This window comes from Engystomops pustulosus, chromosome 7 (genome assembly GCF_040894005.1).
Source record: "Engystomops pustulosus chromosome 7, aEngPut4.maternal, whole genome shotgun sequence".
In the NCBI taxonomy this organism is placed as follows: domain Eukaryota; kingdom Metazoa; phylum Chordata; class Amphibia; order Anura; family Leptodactylidae; genus Engystomops; species Engystomops pustulosus.
In genome coordinates, this window is record NC_092417.1 from 44,591,134 (window position 1) to 44,613,134 (window position 22,001).

The 22,001-nt window shown below is 41.3% G+C and overlaps 1 protein-coding gene across 2 annotated transcripts in view; it reads right to left on the reverse strand.

Annotated features, from left to right (window-relative positions):
* Positions 1-22,001, reverse strand: part of TYRO3 (TYRO3 protein tyrosine kinase) — a 143,463-nt gene that overhangs the window by 97,047 nt on the left and 24,415 nt on the right. For both annotated transcript variants that reach the window (XM_072115700.1, XM_072115699.1), the window contains 2 exons: positions 6,211-6,406; positions 1,939-2,039 (listed from right to left, as the gene is read on the reverse strand). In XM_072115700.1, the coding sequence (XP_071971801.1) occupies positions 1,939-2,039; positions 6,211-6,406 (297 nt within the window). The remainder of the gene's footprint in view (positions 1-1,938; positions 2,040-6,210; positions 6,407-22,001) is intronic.

Sequence of the window (22,001 nt, forward strand, 5' to 3'; positions counted from 1 at the left end):
CAAGCACGTGGACACAAAGGTTTAGATCACATGCTATGTAAACCAATGAAGAGAGAAGTAGGCCATGCCTTCATTATCCATTATGTCTCTCGACACAATGAAACAATATGCTTACTGCAGCAATAATCGGTCTTTGAGGTGAATACTGTATATACTTACACCCCCACCCCCTTCTCCAGCTCTAACTGCAGGTGAATAATGCAATGGGGATGATGGGGTTAAAAGAAAAAAAAAGTATAAAAAGCGGTCTGTTGTGTGGGAGAAGGAAAGATGGATGGAGCCAGCAGGAGAGAGGCGAGATAAATGGAGGAAGATGATGATAGCACTTGGTGAGGGACGGTGGTGAATGTGTGGGCGAGTCAGCTGATGGAGATGACTGGGCTCCAGGGATGGGTGCATTGTTGTGAGTTGTAGTTGCTCGGAAGGCTATAGAAAGGTTGCTGGAGTTAAGTGGAATCCCTGGATGCAGGTCTGACTCACAGCTAATAAACCCTCACATATGCCCCTCTTCTGGCGAGTACATGACGGCATAATGGACAAATACAGGATCAGGATTTCTTACTTCCATGTTATCAGATCCCGATGAGACCTTTCATATCACTCATTATTCTCTGACAGGTTCAATGATAATGGTCACAGATCAGTCTCCATAGGAGGTAAAGGGAAAATGCTATATGGAATATTAATATATTTTACTTCTGAGAGGAGGAAATAGGAAAGATCCATCAGATTTAGGAATGGGCAGGTTAGTTTTGACTGCAAAAAAGCTGTGTAATGTCCCATGAGCTAACTTCTAAGGGTCAGCCTTGAGTTTCTCCACCTATAGGGCCTTACAATAAAGCTTAGGATGTAAGAGCTCCTTCACCTTGGAAAACCAACCACTCCTCCTGTGTGTATGCCATGCAGTGACATGTAGGTTATTGTAAGTATAGTGGGGACTCTTATCTAAGAAATGAAGTGCGCACTTTGGAGCAGGAACAATCGAGTCAACATCAGAGGCGTTTTATGATACTGCATGATTGGTTGTAAGGACCTTAAACTTGTCACATTTTTAGTTGTTCGGTATATATTATACAACAGGAAATGAGACAGAAAATCTGGGTAGACAACTGGCTTGGTGTTAGAAAACAGATGGTCATCATTACAGAGAGTCAGTCAGCAGTTTTGACCATTGAAAGCTGCAGACAGTGTTAGGTAGCAGCCCTGGAGATCTGTGTAACCATACCTATCTGTGTGTTGTTAGTAGCAGCAGGACTGTGTTATTAGGAGAAGTAGCAGGGCTTTAAAAAATGCATTTATATTCCTTGATTGTAGAACTGGGGGAGTTTCCTAAATCTGCTGTGTTCTTATCTTTCCAGCCCCTTGCCCTCTTCCACAATATCTAACAAGAAGTCTGCTATAACTGTTACTCAGAATATAGCTCTTACTCAGAGCAGAGAGGGGAGGGGCTGTACTGTGTTCATTAAAGAAAACCTACCAGTTAGAATGGTAGGGGTAAGCAGTAAGTACCGAGCACCAGCTCAGGGTGAACTGGTGCTAGTAGTTACTTTTGATAGTGTTATTAACCACTGTATCTCGGTTTTAACACTTTTTAAACTTTATAGCAGAAGCTGCTTCGGCGCTGCGTGCGGCGACATAGGAAATACCGGAGACGTTGCGCGCGCACGGCCGCGCGCAGCGCCGAAGCCTATTCTGCTATAAAGTTTAAAAAGTGTTAAAACCGTGATACAGCGGTTAATAACACTAACGAAAGTACCGGCACCAGCTCACCCTGAGCTGGTGCTCGGTACTTACTGCTTACCCCTACCATTCTAAATGGTAGGTTTCCTTTAAAGAAGAAGGTTAGATTCGATTGACCTATGTCTATTTTCAATCTATGATTCTGTGACTAGAGCTCTATGATAAAAGTAGTAACATACTCATTCGTTCTGTACCTACCTTCCACCATGATCCAGATGGCATCAGAGACTACCTTCACCCCATTATTTTCTGCCTCGCACCAGTATTTTCCAGCATCTGGACGCTCCACGTTTTTTAAGCTGTGAAAGCATGAGTATATCCATGTTAATTGTGCCCGACTTTCGATAGAATTCTTCTCAGTAACTCCGTTTATAAAATACCAATGTAGGTTGTTGTCAATGCTCTTTTTACTGCTTGGCCAGTCAATATTTTTCTTAATAAATGCGTGTGAATGCTCATATGATATGCAGGAAGCTGTACATAATTCTGTAGAAGACTATCATAAGGGATAGAACAATCAGTCCATCTGTAGATGAACAATATCCTTAAATATTTTATTATTGGAACAATTCAGCTATAATATATCTACCCCGAATGAGTGTCCTGCAGATGGCTCTCTCTACATTTTGCTTCAAGCGTTGGATGACCGGTTATTAGACCAGAATCGAATCAAATATTTATGCTAAAAATGATTAGCATTACAAAAGAAAACACATTTATGTCTGAAAACTTATACATCAGTCAATGACCATAAGCAAGTGACTACATTTCTCTGCTTGCTACATAAAAAAGGATTGTTCATTATCATACAACTCCATAGCTGACATGATCCAATGTTCCATGGATTTGCACCATTCTGTAGTCAGAGGATTTAGCAATAGTGTGAAGGTACTGTTATTTTATCTGGTAAAGATGTAGACATAGAGGTAGATCAAGTAATTCCAGAATCAAAGGAGGAAAGAGACAAACTTGTAAGCTCCCCATAACCTTAGCCCATTTGATTTAGGCAATAAAAGACTGGATGAACCATTCATGGTAGAAGGCGAAACGCGTTGGTTCTATCTTTATCATTATATATTTTAGCATGCCTTTTGGCTTTTTCTCTATACAATGGAGTCTAAAATTTTTTAGAAATCATCTCTAATGTGGACTAATTACCAACACCTAAAAGCATCTGTTTTTACCCTGAGACTGGGGCTACCCTTTATCATTTAGCTGTTGATGTTATGGCATTATGGCATCCCCATTAATGGCTGTCCTAAAAATGCCCCATCAGTTCTGCAAATCTAAAAATCTATTAATCCATATATGTCTACAGACACAATGCCAACCAATACTCCAGTGTCATTGCCAAGACATTGCCAAAGAGGGCCTGTCAACGCAATATTGCTCATATTGATGTTATATCCTTAGGATAGACCACAATGTTAGGATAATGGCAGTGGTCTCTTTACTGCTTACCATGTAATGCACCTAGATTGTACAGTGGCGGCTAGTGTCACTGCTGCTTCAAACAGCTGATGTGAACCTTCACCAATCTATCATGGCTGACCTTTCCTAAGGGTAGATCATCAATATTCTAGTCACTGTATTTCATGTTTACAGTGACTAGAATATTCACTTCAAGATCTTGGTCAGTCCTATCACATTCCCTAATGGCATGAAACCTCAACTCTCTATTCACTACCTCATCCTCTGTCCTCCTCCTGTCTGTTATCCGGCAAACACCAGATACCAAACTCCAGGCTTCTCTGGAGTCCCATTCACCTTGGACTTATTTACTTATTAAATAATTTTTATTGTGATATATTTGTTCCCTTATAAAGAATGGCTAAACCAGTAAACAAGCTCTTATATCTCTTGTGTCATACCCTCATCCTCATAGACTGTAAGCTCTTGTGTCACCCCCTCATCCTCATACACTGTAAGCTCTTGTGTCACCCCTCATCCTCAAACTGTAAGCTCTTGTGTCACCCTCTCATCCTCATAGACTGTAAGCTCTTGTGTCACCCCTCATCCTCATAGACTGTAAGCTCTTGTGTCCCCCCTCATCCTCATAAACTGTAAGCTCTTGTGTCACCCCCTTCATCCTCATAGACTGTAAGCTCTTGTGTCACCCCCTTCATCCTCATATACTGTAAGCTCCTGTGAGCAGGGTCCTCAATCCTATTGTTCCATCTGCCTGTGTTTTCACTCTGCAATTTCTTATTTTATTTGTATTTGTCCCTAACACACTGTAAGGAGTTATGGAACATCATGGCGCTATATAAATAAAATGAATCCATTAATTAAGTATTATTATTAAATTTTAAAAAACTATACTTAAAGGGGTTTCCGGTCAACCAGTTTAAATTAATTTTCTCATGGTTGTGAAATTGTCTTGTTGGGTCTTTAATCGTTGCAATTTGACCCCTCCTAGTCTCTACCTTGTAGCTTACGTCCCTGTTTTCTGCCCCTGTTGTACTGGGATCTGCCAAGATTGGCACTCTGCTATCTTACAAGAACTACATCTCCCAGCCATACTGTGCACAATCACAGTCCTTTTGGCATTATGATTGGCTCAATAACCATAGCACAACCCACATACAACTCATGGAATGCAACAAAGAGCGCACTGAAGATATTTTGTACATGCCCGACTTGTGATACCTCCGTGCCTACAGGTCAGCAACAAACATGTTGGTGGTCTGAAAAGCAACTTTTATTGTGGGATAACGGAAAACAATTGATAATCAAATGTAATTCGGTGATCTGTGGAATGCAGGTGGATAAACTCAATGGAGGAGATTTACCAGAGCAGAGCTATTCTAGTTGCCCATGGCAGCCAATCAGAGCTCAGCTTTAACTTTCCCACATCCATTTATAAAATTAAAAGCTGAGCTCTGATTGGTTGCCACGGGCAACTCAACTGCTTAGCTCTTAGAAACTTCTGATAAATCAACCCCTTTAACTTTGTCCTCACCTCTGGTCCCGTAGTATACAGAGGTTCATTGATAATCTAGGGTGGACAGAGTGAACATGGTGGATGGGAAGCTCTGAACTGGACCAGAAGGAAGTAAAAGTTTTCGTTATTTTTAAACTACCATGTACCAATAGTAAAAAAAAAGAATCTGGACAACCGCTTGTTTGATTTATGTCAATAAACAATATTGTTGAGGCCATGTGCATACCATATGTACGTTTTTAAAGTTTACCATATATACTCGAGTATAAGCCAAGGTACCCAATTTTAACTCAAAAAAACTCAGAAAACATATTGACTCGAGTATAAACCAAGGGTAGGAAATGCATTGGTCACAGCCTCCCATTATACAGCCAGCCAGCCCCTATGTAGTATACAACCTGCCAGCCCCTGTAGTATATAGCCTACCAGCCCCCTGTAGTATATAGCCTGCCAGCCCCCATGTAGTATACAGCTAGCCAGCCCCCATGTAGTACACAGCCAGCCCCCATGTAGTATACAGCCAGCCAGCCCCCATGTAGTATACAACCAGCCAGCCCCCATGTAGTATTCAGCCAGCCAGCCCTTGTAGTATATAGCCTGCCATCCCCTGTAGTATATAGCCTACCAGCCCCTGAAGTATATAGCCTACCAGCCCCCTGTAGTATATAGCCAGCTAGCCCCCAGTATATAGCCAGCCAGCCCCCTGTAGTATACAGCCTCTCAGCCCCCTGTAGTATACAGCCTGCCAGCCCCCGTAGTATACAGCCTGCCAGCCCCTGTAGTATACAGCCTGCCAGCCCCTGTAGTATACAGCCTGCCAGCCCCTGTAGTATACAGCCTGCCAGCCCCCTTTAATATATAGCCAACCAGCCCCTGTAGTAAACAACCTGCCAGCGCCTGTAGTTAAAAAAACAAAATACACTGTACTCACCTTTCCAACGTCCCCCGTAGGTCCTCTTCTGCTTCCGACGCTGCCATGGGTCCTTCGGTCCTCTTTGGGTTCTTCTGCTCCTCCTCGGGACATTCTGCTCCTCTTCGCACTCAATTGGCACACAAAACGACCTCAGTCGAGCGCAAATTTTGTGCTGAAAAACTCGTCTTATACTCGAGTATATACGGTATTTAGTATTAGTTTTTAAATTTGTACATGTTGTTTAATACATTTCACTCATTGCACTGTATCATGCAGGATTCCCTTTATCATATTACAAATGAGACTATACTATTATGCTCAGTTACATTTCTCATTGTAGAAATCAATAGAGTGGGCCCAGATGTTTAGACAAAAACTGTATAGGACACGGAGTTATTGCATTACTACTATTGTGCATCTATGGAAACCAAGGGCTACACACAGTATAATCGATCTCCGCTATTTTTCCATCTATTCTTAGAATGCTGATTACTTTGTACATGCCATTTGGGACAGCTGCATATTTATCCTGGTGTAGGGAAGCCCGTGCCTATATAAGGAGACATTGGTATCATCAGTCTATACAGCAGAAGCCCGGCCCAAGTTACTGTACCTGAGGAAGCTGATCCAATGGTCTTCCATCACCGGGATATACATTTGGTCAGCGCTCTGTACTACAATGCCATCCTTCAGCCACTGGATCTCCGGCAGCTCCATGCCCAATAAACTGCAGTTCAGCTTGGCTTCATGTCCTTGAGAAACTGTTAAGTTGTACCCACGACCTATAAACTGCAGTCCAGAGACCTTTCCTGAAATGAGAAGAAAATAAGTGTAAATGACTGTAATAATTAATATTATACACTGTACAGGATTATTTCTATGTCAAAAATTGGAACAAAAACCCATCTTTTCCATCTGTCTTCATTCCATATTTAAAGGGGTATTCCAGGAGCATGAATTTCTGAGACAAAAACCCATAACGCTATAAATAAATGAACACAACGAGACTCAATGTCATTAGTCACAAAATGGAGTTTAAATAGTTTGCTTTTATGATTCACTAAATTTCATGGTCATTTTATAGTAGATGTAGTTATCTCCAAGATGGCCACTATCTACAACTACAACTCCCATGATCCTGTAGTTCTCAGTAACAGCTCCTCCCTCTTATGTTCTGCTCTCAGTGATGATGTAACAGACTGTCCTGCTCTGTTACCATAGTAATGATGTGTAACTGCCATCACTGCACATCACCTCACTGACATGATGTCAGACCACAACACTGACCATACTGGATGCAATGCAACCAACCAGATCCTAACCTAATGGTGATCACATGACCTGCCCATGCAGGTGCAGGACATGTGATGTGGCCATGTGACCAGCAGCCATCTTCTGTCCTGTGTCTCCTCCACAGGGACAAAGTCGCAAGGATTGATTAAAGGGCCAGTAGCATTTTATTTCTCCACAAAAGTGTATGATCACAACATTTTTCTGCTAAGTGGAGTAAAATGTAAAATTGAAAAATTGAAAATAAAATACTAGCTTATATTTTAATGACCCATTTGAATTGTGCTTATTCCTGGAATACCCTTTTATGTGGTATGAGAGCTGTATTTGAAGGAAGCGGTAGAGGATGTTCTGTACAGAATTTTGGTCTTGGCTTAAAGGACATCTACCACCAGGATGAAGGACTGTATGCAAATGAGCCTGAGGGGCTCAAGGCTCCATTAACACCTATGGAGCCTGCAGCCCCTCAGGTTTATTTGCATACAGTCCTTCATCCTGGTGGTAGATGCCCTTTAAGCAATAACCACATTTCCCTAATTTGTAAAGGGGGCTCTAGAGTTGTGGATCACTTTTATGATGTACATTGGCCTTCTTACAACAATCCCTTTAAAATACAACATACAATCAATTAAGAATGCAAGCATACGTTATACAAACCCTTCAAAATTAAAGTACTTTAACCTTAGTCTAACATATTCCCAACCATTGTGTACAGTGTACAGGCAGCAGTTGAGGCAAAAGAAGTTTCTTATTTTTATACAACAAACCACATAATGTTTTATTTTTTGCATTTTAGCCTGATAACCTTTTGGATGTGGATACATAATATGATGCCCTTAAAGTAAAGCAAATGTTTAAGATAAAGAAACAACTAAATGTTCAACTTCGATCAAGTAACATATGAGGATATGAACTCTTATGCTTTTGACCTCCTGAGTTCAGAATGAGCAGATCTAAATGAATACTCAGCTCCTTCTGCTCTATAATATGCTGGATTCAGATTGAACACTAATTACAATTTGCTCAGCTCCATCTGTTCTATGACATTCTGTATACGGATAGGACACTATGGGGCCCATTTACTAAGGGTCCGCGGACAGCATTTCCGTTGGGTTTCCGGACCATTTCCGTTTGGCGCAATCGGAACGACACAAATCGTGTGTATGTTTGATTCGGACTAAGCGCGGGATTTAAAATTCAAATTGTGTCGCAAGACATGCACTTACATGCACCGGGAAGAAGAAGGTGAACTTCGGCGGACCTGAGCAGGGAAGCGACACATGCAGGATCTCGGTGAATTGCGGCAGACTTCATCCTCATCGGACAATGCGCCTCGGGGATCTCGCAGGGACCAGGTAAGTAAATGTGCCCCAAATGTACAATCTTTTCAGCTCTCTCTGCTCTATAACATGCTGCCTTCAGATATGACAATATATACAATTTTTTCAGCTCCCTCTGCTCTATACATGCTGCCTCCAGACATGACAATATGTACAATCTTTTCAGCTCCCTCTACTATATAACATGTTGCCTACAGATATACAGACACTATGTATAATCTGCTCAACTCCACCTGTTGTATAACATGCTGCCTGCAAATAGGATGGTATGTGCAAATTTTTCAGCTCCTCCTGCTCTAGAATATATTGCCTGTAGATAGACTGTACAATCTTGTCTGCACTTCCTGCTCTATAGCATGCTGCATCTAACAGTCTGCTAAGAATGTCCATTCATTCTGTATGTGTTCAAGAGAAGAGGAAAGGGGTCATTTGTAGAATTTGTAATTCAAATAATATAAAGTTGAGGACAGGTCATTTAAAATTGAAGGGGTCACATATTATGCTGATAGATCTTCTGAAATATTATAAGCAGAACCATTAACAATTTGACACACTAAAGCATAACACGTATTTCATAAAGTATTTTGTCATTTTGCATATAAATGAGGGAATCCAGGCTCATTCAGTGATCAGTGTTGATCTGTTTATTACAGTCTTCCCCCTCTCTGTTCTCGACAAGACTGTCATTACCAGGGAAAGTAGGTGGTGGGATACAGAGGATTCCGTTAGTCACTGTATATTTTTGGCTTATCATTTCTGTCACAGCTCTTTACAAGAGGCAATGATGTCATTCATACAAAAGTAACTGCAAAAGCCAGAAAAGACGTCACCAAGACAAACAGGGGAGACAGCAAAAAGACATAGGGAAATAATTATGAGGGCCAAGATATCTGGCAATGCTCTCACAGACAGGGAAGAGAAACTTATGGATATAGAATATAAACAACAGACAAAATATATCATTGTATCCAATTGAAACCCTTTCCAGAGATATCAGTTTATGGGCGAGTCATTTACCAACCAACATGGCTGAACTTCCTGTTACCAACCAACATGGCTGAACTTCCTGTTCTGTCAGAGGAAGTCACGCCATTCATTCATAAATCTTAAAAAAAAAATCCTTATGCAGTAATTTAGCCAGGATTTCTATACCAACCGACAACTTGAATGGTGGTTGAAAATCTATGTTGGAGAGGAAAAGCGAATTTATTGCCAAGTTTCATTCAGTCAGACATTTACCAGTGACTGTATTATGAGACACCCATTCAAGGGAATAGGACTGTTAAATGTAGGTGGCCCAGAGCTGCTGGGGGCCCCACATAAGGCTGTACAAAAGGAATCCATGGGGGTGAGGAGGGCTGTACATAAGGAATCCATGGGGGTGAGGGGGGCTGTACATAAGGAATCCATGGGGGTGAGGGGGGCTGTACATAAGGAATCCATAGGGGTGAGGGGGGATGTACATAAGGAATCCATGGGGGTGAGGGGGGCTGTACATAAGGAATCCATGGGGGTGGGGGGGCTGTACATAAGGAATCCATGGGGGTGAGGGGGGCTGTACATAAGGAATCCATGGGGGTGAGGGGGGCTGTACATAGGGAATCCATGGGGATGAGGGAGGCTGTATCTAATGAATCCATGGGGGTGAGAGGGGCTGTACATAGGGAATCCATGGGGATGAGGGGGGCTGTATCTAATGAATCCATAAGGTATAAGGAGGTCTTATATAATATCACCACAAGGGGGTTGTTTGGTATGATGAACTAGGGAATATTTTATGAACTTTTTAGTTTCTGAATTTTTAATGCTGCCTTGCGAGTTCACTGCAAAGGAGCCCACTGAGGCTCTGTCGCCCGGAGCCGACCATGGTTATATGTCATACAAGTTATATATAAATATTATATGTAGACAGACCGAGGCTCCTGGGAAGGCAGACAATTTTGCCTTGAAGCTCTCTGCCATGACTAATAGGGGGTCCTCAGCTGGCCAATAACTGGGTACAGTATTTTGACAGGGTGGATCAGACAACCTCTACAATATACATGGACAGAAAAGATGACCTCTTCATTTTCAATCAATTTTCAGCTCTTTACAATGCTTCCATGTTCTTGTTTGTTCTGGTTATTTATTTTGCAATCATCACGCCGCACCTAATAGTCACCAGTCAGGAAATGTTCTACCCACAAGCAAAGTATAAAGTGCTGAATCCAATATTCTACATTACAGAACTGCCCTCTGCATCCATCTGCCTATTCTCCCGCTGTTTCCCTCCTCCAGTCTCTTCCATGTTGATCATTCATACTATATTGCACTCCTGCGCAATCCAACACTCACTGCTTGCAGTCACAATGAGAGCCGCATCCAGTCTGTGGGCTGGGAGCTGAACAATAGGATTTGCTGGTTTTGCTCAGGGTTACTCTTCCTATGCTCTTCCATTAATATGAGCCCTGGTAGTTGCCGGTTTGTACAAGGTGGAAAGCCATTTGTTAGTACTGGTAATGTATGGCATTTCTGTATACAGCTAATGTTTCTACAATCCTTACAGAGATCAGAATGGAGGTCCTTGTATTATATCAAAATATAATCTCATCTGAAAGCCGGAGTGCAGCGCCAGCACTGTAATAGTTAATATAGTGCAGACGAGAAGTCTTTGCATTATATTTTGATATAATGAAAAAACCTCGTCCTTTGCACAGTGTATGGTCTGTGGGGCCACAGACTGCACACAATTGGCCTAACACTATTTCAGGGCATTATGCTTAGTGTGTTTGGGTGAGAGTGAGACCTAGCTGCTGTGACTCACGGCTCCCCCTTCCTTCTAACTAGTGATTAGAGGACCCAAGCTTTGACTCTTCCCCTACCCTTAATGCTGGAAAACGGTGATGGCACTTATCGTGGGTGTTAGGCATTTAAATGGCTAAAACCATGCACACTGGCACCAGATTGCCGGCAGTGCAGGACGTCGCCATTTTGGAGAGGATTGTCACTCCCCAATGAGGGCATGTTAGTGCAGATGCATGTTCAGCTGCAGTGCTGTGCCAGCGGCATTTAAACAGTTGAAGGGGTTGTCTGAGACCAAGTAAAAATAGTGAGGTGGCCCAGGGGAGTGAGGTGGCCCAGGGAATGGAGGGGGCGGGGTCTGCATAAAAACATGAACTTACCTCCTCAGCCCCTCCAGGTGTCCCACGGCGCTGTCTCTTCATACTGTATCCCTGTTTGTTTACAGGGGCATGAAAGCTCTGCTCTTGGAGCCGATACAGCGCTGGCAATGGTGTCGGGTTGGTGTGCCCGCCTTCTGTGCCCCTGTAATCAAGCTATTTATATGGGTCTGCTTCTGAGATCACTAGTTCACATTAAAGATGGATTACAACAAAGATTTTAGTGTGAAAAGTAGAGAGAAGAGTAGGGAGGATAATAAGAGTTGATAACATATTACAAAGTTTCTTGTACACATGTGAACAGGGTATTTATGCAAAGTTGGTTGAAATGTTACTGTCCATTTTGACAAGAATCTTTACCAAAATGTGTCTCCCTATTAATCCACCAACTCAGCTTCGGTAGTGCAGTGGTGATATTGTAGTTATATGATAAACCAAGCCAAATAGTAGGCAGGAGGTTATTCTTCAACTTTTCTTTTGCACTAATTAATTTTCATCTAAAACCTTAAAGGAAACCTACCATAGGGAATCTACCAACAGAAGTAGATGTGATGGTAGATTCCTCCTGCCTGCCTCTGCCCTAATCTATAATTTAACAATCCTGAACCCAACCTAACTTGTTAAAAACTTTATTTTAGTAATATGTCAGTACGGTAACTGCTTAGGCTACTGGGGCGTGTACTACCCTGGCCGGGCACTGCGAACTAAGGCTACTCCACGCCTCAGTAGCCACTGCAATAACAAGTTAGGTTCCAGGATTATTAAATTACATATTAGGGCAGAGGCAGGCAGGAGGAATCACCCATCAGATCTACTTCTGATGGTAGGTTTGCTTTAAATGGATTGTGCTTGGTATCAGAAATATAGCCCTGTATGTAGGAATTCAGAAGAGTATGCAATATCCAGTATTCATATCCATTTACAACCATAACTTAAGACTACATCTCCCTGTTCCTAATGTTGCTTTATGTGACATCTGCAGCAGCTAGAAGTCTTTGGAGATTGTTTTCTTACGTTGGCAAGTACGAGCCTGTAACTTGGAACAATGTGCCAAATCTAAAAGGTGATGAAACTATAATATCAAGCCCTTACAGAAAATACTGCACATAAAGATACCATATTACCAATAGCCTAAGGCCGTGAAGGTAAGGCTAAAACATAGCGCATATGATCTTCTGTCTGCAGTACTCGTACACGTATACAAGGCAATGTTTTATACAAAATGACAGCATATTCTAATGTTTCTGAGCATCCTGCTGAATTTCATGATAATAATACGATTGTGAACAGTTCAACCCTGGCAAAGCTGGATTACACCCAGACTAATGGATTTCTTTATCTGAATGATCAGGTAATTTGATAATAGAAACCCAATAAGGTAGAACACAAGTGTACTGATTTTTCAGCAATATATAGTCTATGTGCGCAGGGATAACATAATATTGTAGTAAATGCAGAGTCCGCATTCAGTTCTCGTTATGGACGGGGCCGTTAATAGGAAAATTTCTCCCCCTACTTAGTAACCCCTTTCATAGTTATGTATCTACACATTAGGCACAATGTAAGCTTAGAATTTCTGCACACTCCCAAATCATGAGGACAAGTCAGTACACATGGCACCTTCCAGCTTCTCCCATTTAATGAATACATTACAATTCACAGCGTTCACAGCATTTTACTAGCTCATTACACTCATCTGAATAATGAGCCAGGGCTTCTCAGATTATCTCATTGACACATTTAACACAGAACACTCACTTTCTTAAACATGATCATTTGCTAAAGTGCTATATTGCCTTGTCAATGACTTAATGTGTTGTCTGTTTTGTCCCTTATTTACCATTCAGTTTGTACACAACCACCTAAAACAGCGCCCATACACATGCAATTCATCTCCAAATGAACCTCTCATGCACATGCATGCTCAGTTTGGAAACATGTTAGTGCTATTTCAGTGCTTAAAGGCCAAAAGATATACCGTACATTAGGTAGCTTGTCCAGCTGATTATACACATGCACACTCTGCTCTGGTGTCATGTAACATACAAGGGCTGTTATTCTTTTCATTATCAGTGCTTTAAAATATACATTTTTAAGGTCCTCTGTAGTGTATAGGCCTACACAACGGTACTCTATACCTTAGACCAGTGGTGGCGAACCTATGGCACTGGTGCCGGAGGTGGCACTCAGAGCCCTTTCTGTGGGCACTCAGGCCATCACCAGAGAGGACTCCAGGTATCTTTCTACAGTCACAAATGACTTTGAAACAAAACCAAAAAATGGGGAGACAGGAAAAGTAAATTACAAAGTGCTGGTATTCTAAGGTGGTGTTTTGGAAACTATCCTTCTCCTCATACAGTATAATACCATGTGGCTGATTGGAAAAATAAATCTATAGCCTATTGATCTTCCCCAAAATGGAAGAAAAAATCCAACAAAATAGCACAAAAACAAGGGGTAACGGTAAAAGGGTTTTTTTATACTTTATTTAAATCAAAAAATAACAATAGAATAATAAAATGACAAACACTGGTGAATGATGGTACAACCCCAAGTGGGACACAAAAGAAGCTGTGACCCAGGCAGCGAAATCATCAAAGTAAGTACATGTGGAGTAAAAGCAGCTGTGGCTTTACAACTATGTACATGGGAGCTATGGACATTAAATATGACAAAGTCTATAAATCGGCAAAGTGCATGTGCATATATGGTAAGCAGGTATAGTGTATCTTACCCATGTGTAGGATGATCGTTGCCTGGAATGACAGCGCCCCGACGCGCGTTTCGGCTGGCGTGCAGCCTTCATCTGGGGGTGGAGTCATCAGGACAACGAGCCACATTATATTTGAAATATTGACCAATGAATGGACTGGAATGTAAACATGTGATCCGGTCACGTGGGGGATCACGTGTGCCGGTCATATGGGAGGTGACGTCATCGCCTCGCGAGAAAACGCTCGAAAGCGACGAGAACGCGGCGACAGAAAGGAGGAATACAGTCATCGAGTCGGCGCATGCGCAACAGTAAAAGTAAGTGCTGTCGGTGGTATATACCCTATTTATGCCTGAGGTCAAATCAAAAATACTTCAATAATGATACCCAAATTGCAAACCTGCATGATGATGTGTACCAAAGTGAATATAAATGTGCATAAGGCATAACATATACACTGTGCAAGAATGAACATGTATATACATAAAAATACTTGTGCTGTTCTTTTTCAAAAAAATAAATAATAAATGCATAAAATGAGTAATATCTGAATAAAAATAATGAATACATAAGATAAGTAATATCTGCAAAGTATTAATGGTAAATGCGTGAAAATACTATGTGCTCATGTTGTCTAAACGCCTAATTCATTTAAAACAAATATTATATCCATAGTGAATAGGAAAAAAAAAAAAAAAAAAAGGGGGGGGAGGGGGAGGAGAAGGAGGGGGTGTGATAATGAGGAGCACACAAGTGAGGGAACAAGTGAAGGAAAGTGCTGTGCAAGTACATAATTTGTACCTAAAATACTGTAATGCATGGCTGAAAGACCATAAATTTGTGTATTCAAAACCACAACAATAGAGCATGGCAAGTAGAGGTCTAATATCCTAGAATAAAGTGCACTAGTGCCAATTATTGTTGAAAAGATAATTGCTGCCATGTTTTAGGAAAACAGGCAGCATGATGAACTGTACATCTGTCTGGCGTAAAAAGCGGGACTATATTGTTGCTATAATGGCTGTATAGTTTATCCATAAGATGTTGCTAATGCGCAACAAGGGAGGTAAGTCACTTCTCCGACAAATGCATATGAGACCTGTAGATCATGTGGCTCGGAATAAATAAAATGTGGCTCGTTGTCCTGATGACTCCACCCCCAGACGAAGGCTGCACGCCAGCCGAAACGCGCGTCGGGGCGCTGTCATTCCAGGCAACGATCATCCTACACATGGGTAAGATACACTATACCTGCTTACCATATATGCACATGCACTTTGCCGATTTATAGACTTTGTCATATTTAATGTCCATAGCTCCCATGTACATAGTTGTAAAGCCACAGCTGCTTTTACTCCACATGTACTTACTTTGATGATTTCGCTGCCTGGGTCACAGCTTCTTTTGTGTCCCACTTGGGGTTGTACCATCATTCACCAGTGTTTGTCATTTTATTATTCTATTGTTATTTTTTTATTTAAATAAAGTATAAAAAAACCCTTTTACCGTTACCCCTTGTTTTTGTGCTATTTTGTTGGATTTTTTCTTCCATTTTGGGGAAGATCAATAGGCTATATATCTTTCTACAGTCCCAGACAGCCCAGGACTTGCTGTGCACAGAGCTATTTAAAAGTGACAGCGCTACATGGGACTACTCGAGGAGTGGGAAGGTGTTGTGACTGAGCAGGGAGTATAAATCACAAATAAAATTTCTGTGTTGGCACTTTGCGATAAATAAATGGGTCTTGGTTGTAGTTTGGGCACTCAGTCTCTAAAAGGTTCACCATCACTGCCTTAGACTAATAAGCTGTAGGATAGATTATTGATATCAGATCAAATGTTTGAATATTCCACAATTAGAAATGAGTGAATCTATATATTAATTTGTAGGTTCAGTGCGAATCTGCCACAGGCACCAAAGTGAATCCGTATTTTCTGCTTTGCCTCACTAGAAACTTTTAAAATGGGAACTTGCTAATACAGGAACGTAAAGGAAATCCAGCATCAAAATCAAGCCAGGGACTTGATAAACCAGGGATACTTACTGATCGATCCAGGCACTGAAATATTTGTTATCCATGTCCTCCTTCCTTCTAAACTCAGCTTTTAATATTAAACTTATGAGCCAGAAAAGCTCTGGGGTGGGGGGAAGGGAGTTACCAGAACCCCTCCATACTGCATCTTCACATGCTTAGGCTGAATTTACACTGATATATTCCCACCTGGCCGTAGCCAGGCAGGCATACATCCAGGACGATGAAGAGAAGGAGGGGTAAACCCCTCCACTCTCCACAGAAATGCACGGTGCACAGGCCATACACACAGGGAAAGATCTATCTTTTTCCCATGTACATAGTGGTATGGTGCCACCCATGTGTGGCACTGTATCGCTCCGTTTGGCCATCGCTTTCTATAGGGGGCGCATGTACGGCCGCAAGCTTGTGGCTGTACATACATCCCCCATAAGGTCGTGTGAATGGGGCCTTAGAGTGGGCACTTTCCCTTCCAACTGTGTGCTGAAACTTCCTCTGTTGCAGTGAGAATACATCAGGCAGAGGGAGGTGGTGGTGGTGGTGGGGTGCTGAGGGAACATTGTGGAGGGTGAGAGTGTAACAGCCTGTGAAGCTTCTGTACAGAGGTGCAGAATTTTAAAAGTTGATTTTAGAAGGAAGGATAAACACATGGATAATACATATAAGAAGATTACCACAGTCACAGTGCCTGGGTCTATCAGTAAGAGTCTCTAGTTTATAATGCATGATTATCATGGTAGATTCCTTTAAGTACTGGTGAAAATTAACAAAACAAGAGGACCTTTGCTAAAATCTGTGTTTTAGAGAACTATATGGCATTGTATTCCAATTTCAAGGATATTGGTAGCAACATCAGCTCGTATTGAATAGGACAAGGAAATAAACATTTAGAAGAATAAAGAATCCTGGATATTTTGCTCATTTCTATCCACAATACAACAGAACCAGCATCGATTTCTACACCATGTACTGATGGGGAAAGTTTGTGAGAGAGCAGAGATTGCGTGTATGGAGCGGTGGCTGTGTCTGCATGCATCCATTCATTTCTATGGGATAGCTGGAAATAGCGCACAGGCTTGTTCCATAGAGAAATTGCCAGTGGCTTTCTCTCTGTGGTGTACAGTAATAGCACTATACATGAGATTTATACAAATCCCGGCCACATGCTGTGACTAGTATTGCTTTTACCTTAGACACTTTAAATGTTTGCAATGTAAGAGCTAAATGCGGCAGGAGGCTCCCAGCTATCCCTGTAGATGATCCACACTATCTCCGTTACTTTTAGCCATGGCGTTTTACAAAAGAAACTTCCTGCAACATATTGACCGCTTATGGCCTTATCCTAATGGAGCTTGTAAAAGATGAAGGAACCCTATTATGAGTTTTGTAGGCAGCATCTAGAACTAGGATTTCTTCTTCAAGTCACCACTAGCGTATACATTATAGACAATCCATCAGAAAGAATATACATCAGGTCATACATAAAGCGGAAAATTGAGCAACAATGGATTCTTGACTGTACAGATGCCCAGAGGACTGGAGAAATGTGTCATGTGCTTCAGATATGTAAAGTCAATATAAATTCTTAATACAAGGGAAAATTTAACCCGTATCAAGGTGACAGTTTGAAAATCTTTATTAAAAATTCTCTTTATTCACTGTAAATTCCATTAATTCTGCGTTGCATTATGTTCACAACACATTTCATGTCTGGACATCACTCATGTTCTTTTCTGATCTGAAGGTTACAGATTTACCATATACCGTATTTTTCGGACAAGAAGGTGCACAAAAAAATCCTTTGATTTTCTCAGAAATGAAAGGTGCGCCTTATAGTCCAGTGCACCTTATATATGAACCGTACTTACAGACAACAGCTGCCTTGAACTGTGCACAGGTCTGCCACCTGCTGGTCATTCATCCTTATAATCAGGTGCGCCTTATAATCTGGTGCGCCTTATATGTGAACCTAGCGGTTTTAGCACGCATTTATTGATGGTGCATCTTATAATCCGGTGCACCCTGTAGTCCGAAAAATATGGTACTGAGAACATTGACAGCCTTTTCAGCCAAATCAACAGGTTATATTCTAAGCTAATGTTATTCACACATATCAAATTGATTAGGAAACAAATTAAGGGGTAGCAGAAATGTTCCTTTCTGCGAGTTATATCCAAATGAGAGGGACAGTTGTATAAATTTTAACATCACCTTTGCCACGTGGTATACCCTAACCTGAATGATACCATATCATAATCTCTTTAGGTTACATTACATGACATCCTTGATCATCCTCAAGCCTCCATCCATTACACAAAATTGGGGGCAATAATTATTTTTGGCGTCAAATTTTAGGGACTATGTGCACTATGATATTATATTTTGGCAAACAGCCTTAAATGTATTTGGCGCAACGGAAGAACAAATGAGCGTCCGAAATGACAAACAACATTCATGAAAAGGGTTTAGAAGTTGGGAAACTTGCTTTTTGTTGGTCTGATTATACACCAAAAGTTGTGCCACAAAAAAGTGTTTGGAAATTAGAAGTGCAGGAAAAGTGTAAAGATTCAAAAGCTGTGTCCAAGTTGAGCGACAAAGTAAAAAATAAATTGTTGCGAGTGTCGGAAACTGAGGTTTTGTGGCACTGCCACTCTGTAAATCTTTCAGAACAAGCGCAAAATAAAAAAAATATGCTCATCCGGGGTCCGTCCTAAAGTGGCTCCTAAAGCAAAGTAGTCTATAAGTCCCTTTGGCATTCTATATTCTCACCTACAGCTCTCTGCATGTAGACAGTTAATTAAAAAAAGTAGATATGACCATTATAATCACGTGCTTGATTTTAAAGGGGAATGTCCCATCTCAGGTACCATGGGATATGTCATAAATGCCTGATCGGTGTGGGTCCCACCTTTGGGACCGGCACCTGTTGTGATAAAATAGGTCTATCTACCTCCATCGCACGCTCTTGAATAGAGTCTGACGGACAACATCCTCTTCATTCAAAGCAACAGAAGGCACGAAAATGTAAAATATTACTACACTCAGGACTTTCTGTGACTTCATGGTGCTAATATTCTTGGATCTTTAAGTGGGGCGAAATTTGTATAGACCTAAGGCATTTAACATTTGTAGGTTATTTTTCAAAGTATCAAACTTTGTCTGCTGAATAGACTACAATGTATTTGCGTGTACACTGTTCAAGCCATACGTGTATGTCCACTGATCATAGTATCATAGTTTATACAGTTGAAAAAAAAGACACATGTCCCTCAAGTTCAACCAAGGAAGGGATTGGATTAGGAGGGGATTTAGGTGATACAATTCTATATAACATAACCATCAATGTTTTTTAGGTGTAAAAAGGCATCTAGACCCTTCTTGAAGCTCTCTACTGCCCTGCTGTGACCAGCGCCTGAGGCAGGCTATTCCACAGATTGACAGTTCTCATAGTAAAAAAGCCCTTTCGCCTCTGGTGATTAAACCTTGTTTTCTCTAGACGGAGACAGTGCCCCCTCGCCTTTTTATTTCATTTAACCTGGAACAACTTTCCATCATATTTTTTGTATGGACCATTCATATATTTATAAAAATTAATCATGTTCCCTCGTAGTTGTCTCTTTTTCCAGACTAAATAAATCTAGTTGTTGTAATCTTTCCTCATAAATAAGACCCTCCATACCCCTTATCAGTTTTGTGGCTATTCGTTGAACCCTCTCCAGCTCCAGGGCATCCTTTTTATGGACTGGAGCCCAGAACTGGACAGCATATTCCAGGTATGGCCGAACCAATGCCTTGTAGAGTGGTAATATTACATCCCTATACTTAGAGTCCATACCACTTTTGATACATGACAAGATCTTGCCGGCTTTAGAGGCAGCAGATTGGCATTGCATGCTGTTATTCAATTTATGATCTACTAGTACCCTCAGGTCTTTTTCAACAAGGGACTCTCCCAGATTTACTCCCCCCAAGGACATATGTTGTGGATTATTGGCCCCCAGGTGCATAACCTTACATTTATCCACATTGAACCTCCTTTGCCAATTGGATGACCAAACACTCCAAGTCCAAGTCCCCCTGCAACCCATGCACATCCTCCATAGACTGTATTACACTGCACAGCTTGTACTACTACTCCTATCCTCCATAGACTGTATTACACTACACAGCGTGTACTACTACTCCCATCCTCCATAGACTGTATTACACTACACAGCTTGTACTACTACTCCTATCCTCCATAGACTGTATTACACTACACAGCTTGTACTACTACTCCCATCCTCCATAGACTGTATTACACTACACAGCTTGTACTACTACTCCCATCCTCCATAGACTGTATTACACTACACAGCTTGTACTACTACTCCTATCCTCCATAGACTGTATTACACTACACAGCTTGTACTACTACTCCCATCCTCCATAGACTGTATTACACTACACAGCTTGTACTACTACTCCTATCCTCCATAGACTGTATTACACTACACAGCTTGGTGTCATCTGCAAAAATAGACACAGTGCTACTAATTCCTACCTCTATATCATTAATAAATATATTATATAGTAGTGGGCCAAGCACAGAACCCTGGGGTACACCACTCATAACTGGTGACCATTCCGAGTAGGAATCATGACCACAACTCTCCGGATACGATCCTTCAGCGAGTTCAATCCAATTGCAAACGATTCCTGCCAAACCAATAGACAGTGTCAAATGCTTTTGCAAAGTCCAAGATAATTGTCTCAAATTGTATATATTTGTTATAAAAAGACACATCTAAGAACACACATGTCTATATGGGCCTTTAATGTCTCCATATTTATGTATCTATTTAAAGGGGTTGGCCACTCTTTTACATAAGTTGCCCATGTGCCTTTACTGCCTTAATAATCCCTGAATGTTCATCAAGTGATTCAGCATTCCTGCTAATTACTTTTATGCTGTCTACAGACTCTTTGTGATTCTTTGTTTACATGTGTGAGCACTGACAAATAAGAGGTTCTGCAGCGGCGCCCCTCTTCCTGTGCCTGTCAGTGAGGAAGGACAATAAAAGAGATCGAGACACAGTGGGAGATGCCATAAGTTTGGGCTGGAGCAGAGGAAGTTGTGAATACATATAGAGGGGATCACGGTGAGAGCAGAAAAGGAAGCAAAGCTACGGGTACATATGCAGAGACAGATTTATTTAAAGGTGACCAACCCCTTTAAGGAGAATCTGTCAACAAGACAGCGTTATTTTCAGACCTAAACCATGAACTTTTAGCTGTCTATCACTACTTTCTCAAGTTTCTGGAAGGGAAAGGCAGAGGGGTCTTGAGACCACTTCGGACCCCCGGGACACGCAGAGGTCACTTGCTTCACTTCAAATAACTTAACCATCACTTCACCAAATCCCTGCTGCATAAGGTAAAAAGGCGTGGGACCCTAAACCCCAGCAGCATGAAGGCATGCAATTCTTCAAAGACTCTATTATAGTATCAAATAATAAACTTTTAGAGAAAACAGGTTTATTTTGGATACTCTGCTGTCTCTAATGTCCATGTCACTGCACGAAAATAGGCAGCACTCCAAGACGTCCAATATTAAGTGAAAAAAGTGCTCTTCTTTATTCCATGTTTGTCCAGCTGACATAGTGCCCCATGTCTGTTATGATTTTCAATGAAATTTGTAAGTATTAGCAGAAAATAGAGTTTCAGATTCACTCCAGTGGTTTCAAAATGCAATTACATGTTACATTTGCTTTTGCTCATAAAACATAGAATTCTTAAGGTTCCCACATTCTCCATAATTTCCAGTAAAAGAAATGACACATCTCTAGTAATTGTATCCAAATGTCTTCTGGAGGATCTGGCTAAATAGC